Source organism: Raphanus sativus, chromosome 4 (genome assembly GCF_000801105.2).
Source record: "Raphanus sativus cultivar WK10039 chromosome 4, ASM80110v3, whole genome shotgun sequence".
NCBI lineage: Eukaryota > Viridiplantae > Streptophyta > Magnoliopsida > Brassicales > Brassicaceae > Raphanus > Raphanus sativus.
Window position 1 is genome coordinate 35,603,094 of NC_079514.1, and position 6,744 is coordinate 35,609,837.

Consider the following 6,744-nt stretch of genomic DNA (forward strand, 5'->3'; position numbering starts at 1 on the left):
GAAAGAGCCACGTTCACTATCAGTTGAGATGAGTTGAGTGAACTAACTCATTTTGACACCCCTACGTGGATACTTCATTTACAAACAATTGCCGTGGTTTTATAATGATCTCAAATTGATTATTAACACATATGTGTTTACGTTCCTTTTTCTGCAAGACTCATAATGTACATATATGATTAAACTCTATTATAGATTATTTTAATTTATATGTTAAATTTGAGAATTACAATATTGTTTAGTGTGGAACAAAATCTAACCATGTGAATTTACAATAGTTTAATATGGAACAAAATCAGTGTTTGAAACCCGGCCTAGACCCATACTTGCGGTCGAATCGGTAAATTTGGTGACTTAATATATAATTTGGTTCGAGTTTTAGGAAAACTCGTTATTTAAAATTTGATAAAACCTACTAAAACTGTTAAATCCCGAAATCCGCCTAACAGTTGAACCACTGGTTGAGCCGTTACATAACTTTATTTATTGTTTTTTAAAAAATCAGTTATACTATTAGAATAAGTTGTGTATTCTAATTAAGTAGTTAGGTTTTTAGTTTTCAAAAAGAAGATCATATGATCATGTAAATTATGAATCTATTAACAAAACAGAGTTTTTGATTGTTGAAGAAGAAGAACATATCTTGATGATAGTGAATTAGAGAATGTTGCTGGTGAAGAATATCCCAAAGATGATAAAGTAATAAACCTAGAAAATATTGATGGTTACTTTAAAATTTTGACTGAACTTTCTGATTTTTAATCATATTTAATATTAATTAAACTATTTCATTTGTGGTTTTGATTTTGACGAAGATTTTACTATACCATCTGAAAAATGAAGTGAACAATAATCGAGAAAACCAAAATTAGTTAATGTAATTTAATATTAGTTTATTTTTTTATCAACAATCTAGTACAATTTAATGTTTTACTATTGGTTTATTTTGAATTTAAAGTTTAATTTTACTTTTCACATTAGACATTTAAATACTTAAAGATTTTGAGTCTTGAAATGTTTTACTAATATATCATAACTCTTAACTTGTTACAAAAATTGTTAGATATTCCAACTTATTTTTGGATATTTTGTATATGAAATAAAAAAATAAAAAAATAAATTTAAATTTAGTATTTTTCTAGATGTTTTTAAGACAAAAATTATCTCTTGTATTAATTTTCAATAGCTAATATATTATATATATAATTAAATAATTTATTAATCTACGGTTTGCCCGCGGTTGACACAATAACCCGGTGACCCGAAAGTTATCCGGTTCATTTTCAAAACACTGAACAAAACCTAACACATGAAATATTATGCACTCATATGTTATTTCATCTCACATTCAGCTTTAGACAAGTGAAATGACTTTGCATGAAATCTAGAAATTCTAATAGCATTTTTTTATCCTTAGAGTATGACTAACCCCGGTCTGTTAGCCGAGGTTCTTAACTCATGAATTGACAATTTTTTTTATACTTTTCGACTAAGAAACGGCTCTTATATCTCTTATTTAAGAAACGGTTCATAGATTTTCTTAGTTAAAATTTAAGAAAATTTATGAATCGTCTCTTAACTGAAGATAAGAATTTCAGTTAAGAAACGGGGGTTAACCATGGTCTTAAAATTTACCATCATGCATGCACTTTAATATTGGGTTAATTCTTATTGATAAAATAAGACCAAAATGAAACGAGATTAGATAATCAATGGCAGGTCATTTATTCGTTTTTAGAAGAGCAAGTAATATGTTTCTATAAAAATTAAAGTTTTCGTTTCCCCTATCTAAGCTAATAATAATATTCACCAATTCTTGAAAGGGCAAATATATATTATTCAACAAAACCAATGCTAACTGTTTTGATAAGCTGTCTACGAAAGCCATGCTATTCATTAATTATCTTTATATACGCTAACCATCATATTATACCTTTTTATTCTCCTTATAAATATGCTTGATCATCTACATGACATGTGATATAAACCCACAACAAACGCCTTCTCTTTCAGCTTCTCTCTCTCTCTTCAACTAATAACAAAAGGATTAGTTGACACAGATCGATAGAAATGGAAAAAGTGAGAGACATCGTGAGAGAAGGGAAAAGAGTGGCAAAAGAAGACCCCAGGAGAGTTGTTCACTCTTTCAAAGTGGGTCTTGTTCTTTCCTTAGTCTCTTCCTTCTATTATTACCAACCTCTCTACGACAGCTTCGGTGTTAATGCAATGTGGGCTGTCATGACCGTTGTTGTCGTCTTCGAATTCTCTGTTGGTCCGTTTCCTCATTCTAAACTTGAGATTTTGTTGTATAGAGGTTTATCTTTCATGATCCTCAACATCCTAGAAATAAAATATTGGCTGATAACTAGTTAACTACTATGTATTGTTTCCATGACATGTAACTCACTACAGGAAATAAAGTTTGGATAACAATTACTTGAGCACTTGTTCTAGTTAAATATTTCAGTGTTGGGCGTTGGGGTTTCCGTTTTATAATGAACTTATATGGCGTATATATGTATAGGGGCCACGCTCGGGAAAGGACTTAACAGAGTAGGGGCAACACTATTTGCGGGGGCACTTGGTATCGGAGCTCATCACCTTGCGAGCTTGTCTGGCCCAACAGGAGAACCCATTCTTCTCGCAGTTTTCGTCTTTATACAAGGTAAGTTGTATGTATACCAATGAATTATTTCATGTGTATAAATATAAGGGTTAAAACATTCTTAACTTTTGTTGTTGTTGGTTTTAATGTTTAATTAATAAGAAACGTAACTGTATCGTTTCTTTTCTCGTTTACATAAAGCATAGCTGAATGCAATTAAATATGCCATAATTTCAACTAAATTTGCATCTTAACTATAAATGGAAACATAAGTATTTTGCAGCAGTATTTTATAAAACTTGATTATATATATGACTATCAAAAGTGAATGTTTTTCTCTTTAGATGCAATAAAAATTGACATTTGAAACAATCACAACCCTAATCAGACTATTGTTTTTTGGCTGGATGCTTCAGCTGCCTTGTCCACGTTTGTGAGGTTCTTCCCGCGGGTGAAAGCGAGATATGATTACAGTCTCTTGATATTCATACTCACCTTTGCGTTGATATCAGTGTCGGGATTCAGAGAGGAACAAGTTCTCGTGTTGACTCATAAGAGAATTTCCACTGTGATCATGGGAGGACTCAGTTGTGTCCTTATCTCTATTTTTGTCTGCCCTGTTTGGGCAGGCCAAGATCTTCATTCTCTCCTCGCCTCTAACGTTGAGAAACTCTCTTTCTTTTTGCTAGGTATATCCTCTAATTATTTTTTCTGATTAAAATAGTTTCTCTTTTTTTTGGAACTAAAATAGTATAACTCTTTTTAGGCTAGTTTGGAACACTAGATACTTCCTAGGTGCTTTGCACTTAGTCACGAGTCTTTTTTTTGTGGGAATAGTGTCAAGTTATCATATCCTCGTGGTTGACTAATAAGAATATGTTAGATATTTTTGTCAGTTAACATTCTTTAGTTATAAGAACTACAATTTTCTTAAAAGCGGACGAATATTAAATAATATTGGTTAGGTTTGAGAAATAATTACATGTAGACTACAATTTTTTTGGTGGCTTTTAAGAGTAACTTTATAAGATGTGGCATGTAACTAAATAGTTTTTACATTTGAAATCCGATAGTTTGTGAGAGTTGTACACGACAAAAGTTTTATTCAGATTTTTGAAAGAGAAAAATTAACATTTATAATGTATTTTCTTATATATGATTTTCAAAAGTTTGTAAACCTAGTAAATTAGGTATTAGTAGGGGACATGTAATTTTCATCACATATAACAATAACATGACATGATAAAAGGAATTATTTTCGTTATCAAGAAAATTAAAAGTTGGAGATTGGCAGATTTTGGGGACAAGTACTGTGAAACTGTAAAAGATGGTGACACCAAGGAGGTTGATAAACGCAAAAATGATTTTGACAACTACAAAAGTGTTCTCAACTCAAAAAGCAATGAAGAATCTTTGGTGAGTGGTGATCCCAAATTTTTTCCTTCTTGCTTTCATTTCTTACCACTATAACCAGACTCATCACTATGTTTGTCGTTTTCTAATTATAGGTTTTTTGTCGTTTTCTTATTTTAGGCTAATTTTGCTAAATGGGAACCTGGTCACGGCCAATTCAGATTCCGCCATCCTTGGAAACAATATCTATCCATAGGTGGATTAATCAGACAATGTGCTTATCGGATTGATACCCTGAATTCATATCTAAATGCAGACATTCAGGTATTGTTTCACTACACATCTTCGTAAAATTGAAACTCAGAAACTTGCTCTTCAATAAACGTTGTAAGAAATAAAGAGTTCAAGGATTGCAAGTTATATAGTAAAAAGGTATTCTTCAAGCGGTCGAAAAAGTACGAGAAGCTTAGGCCCAAACCAATTACCAAAATTTTGTTTAAACACCTATTGGTTTTTATTGATTGAATTACTAAAAATCATAACCGGAACCAAACCAAAACAGATTAAATATATATAAATAAATCCAATGCAAAATATATTAAACTTTATATTATACCTTACAAATATAATTTTTAATTATTATAGTTATTATATTATTATAAAACTGTGATAAAAATAAAGATTTATGACTATTTTATTACACTTTAGTATTTTTTTACTGACATTACTGAGATTTGACCGATACAAATCAAACTAAATTTAGACACTAATCTGCATCACAAATGGGTTCATTTTTTTTATAAAATCCATAAAACCAAGATTAAAAATACCACCACATTTTTTTATACCTTGATTATCAAACTGATATTTTTTGTTTATAAACTTTCAGGTGTCAATTAATATAAGAAAAAAACTAGAAGAACCGTTGAGAAGAATGAGTTTGGAATCAGGAAAAGCATTGAAAGAAATGTCAGTTTCGTTAACGAAAATGATCAAACCATCTTCTTCCGATCTTCATGTCCATAACGCACAATCTGCCTGCAAATCCCTCACCAGCTTACTTCATTCAGGCATCTTGAAAGATGTTGAGCCACAAGAATTAATCTCAATTCTGACGGCAACTTCCTTGCTCATTGATATCATTAACCTGACTGAGAAGATCTTGGAATCTCTACATGAACTTGCATCAGCTGCAAGATTTAAGGACGAGATTGAGCCGCCTATTTTCGCCAAGAAACCAAATTCCAGAAGCATTGTTTGTGGCTGGGCGACCAAAGGTCAAGATGATCATGTTGTCACAATTGTTAAGGATGATTGTTACAACGACAATAAATCAGAAAAAGATAATCGGTCGAACCAGGTTTTGATCCACGAAAAACATGAAGATTGTCTACATGAGAAACATGAAGATGATGATGCACATGTACATTCGAGTTGTGATTCTTGTGGTCACACTAGTCTCCGTGTTATTGTAGAATGCAGATAATGAGAATTTCATGTATTCATAAGAACTATTATTGTTATCATTTTTTTTTTGTAACTTAACTATTATTGTTATCATTTGTTTTTTTTTTTGCTTAAATTATAAGACAGTCAAGAGTTGTGTGCGAAGCTTAATGAGGATATAAAAGTCTATATGAACACCATCGATAATACTAAACCTAAAGAACACGAGAGGGAGATAATTCAAAGTTTTGTTTATTTTTTTGTTTATTTTTATTTTTTGTTAAATAGCTTTCATTATATTAAAATTGCAAGGAAATAAAATACAAAACCCATAAGGCTTAGTTTTTCAGCAAAGCCCAGTTTTACTTCTAACAAAACCCATTAAAAGAAACCAAAGGAGCCCAATAATTCAAAGTTTTGTTTCTTGCCTTTTCTACTCGCTCTCTCGTCTTCATCATACTCAGAATCATTACTAGTCTCCTAATCACTCGACAGCTTCTTATTTGCTCTTTGAGGAAGCAGTTTCCCGCTACACTCTCACTAGTCTCATCTTCTTTATTATTAGCCTTCACGGAACCACGCTTCGTCGCTTCCTGTTAAACGATTATACAGATGCGATCCCAGCTTCCTCGCTTTCTTTTGGTGAGACACCAACGGTATCAACTAGAAGTTTCTTGCTCAGATCTGGCCCTTGTTCTCAGTAATGATAGTTTGATAGTTTATATTACAAAGTGGAATACTCTTGGCTCCCTACAAAGTGTGAAAAAATGTGGTTCATGAAAAAAGAGTTTCCGTGGACACAAATGGTTCAACGGCAGCTGTTGGTAATGCCCATGTCTCAACAGTAGTAGAAACTCCTAATATAAACCATCAAACTATCATTACTGCTGCTGCTCCCATTGCAAATGTTCCATTACAGGAAACCAGTCATGCGCCTTCTCCTACCATTGGATCGTTCACCAACTATGATGTTGTTTTTATTGAACAAGAACAACCACCATCAACTTTTTATCAAGCTAATGGGTTTTAAAAAACCAGATGTAACTACTTCATGTACCAGTTCAACTTCTGATGAGATTGCTATCTACTACACCAGTCAATGGGATCACACCAGCAAGCCATTCATCTCCAGCTATTAAGACGGCTAACAACTCAACAAAGGCTGTTCATCCTTCTCCTATCCTACCTCCAGCTTCAGGGACGGTTTCTCCACCAACCAGCCTTGGTGGTATGGAATCAAATATGATTCAACGTGTTACTACTTCTGTTGCAGACGACCTGATTTCATGGAGCTTGAAAACATGTATGCTCCTCCTGCATTTATTTGAATTTATGAACAT

General features: G+C 32.4%; 1 protein-coding gene across 1 annotated transcript; it reads left to right on the forward strand.

The window, feature by feature from the left end:
* The first annotated feature begins 1,998 nt into the window (after positions 1–1,998).
* Positions 1,999–5,575, forward strand: LOC108852939 (aluminum-activated malate transporter 7). Its single transcript, XM_018626410.2, has 6 exons — positions 1,999–2,272; positions 2,525–2,665; positions 3,022–3,294; positions 3,900–4,021; positions 4,139–4,282; positions 4,848–5,575. Exons 1-6 carry the CDS (start codon positions 2,071–2,073, stop codon positions 5,442–5,444), a joined length of 1,479 nt encoding a protein of 492 aa, XP_018481912.2. The 5' UTR covers positions 1,999–2,070; the 3' UTR covers positions 5,445–5,575.
* The last annotated feature ends 1,169 nt before the right edge of the window (positions 5,576–6,744 follow it).

Excerpts from the sequence above, each read along its gene's own strand:
- LOC108852939 (XM_018626410.2), top strand. The coding sequence starts at position 2,071 with ATGGAAAAAGTGAGAGACATCGTGAGAGAAGGGAAAAGAGTGGCAAAA. Across the intron at positions 2,666-3,021 it reads AGTTTTCGTCTTTATACAAG|CTGCCTTGTCCACGTTTGTG; the intron begins GTAAGTTGTATG and ends TGGATGCTTCAG. Across the intron at positions 4,022-4,138 it reads AAAGCAATGAAGAATCTTTG|GCTAATTTTGCTAAATGGGA; the intron begins GTGAGTGGTGAT and ends TTCTTATTTTAG.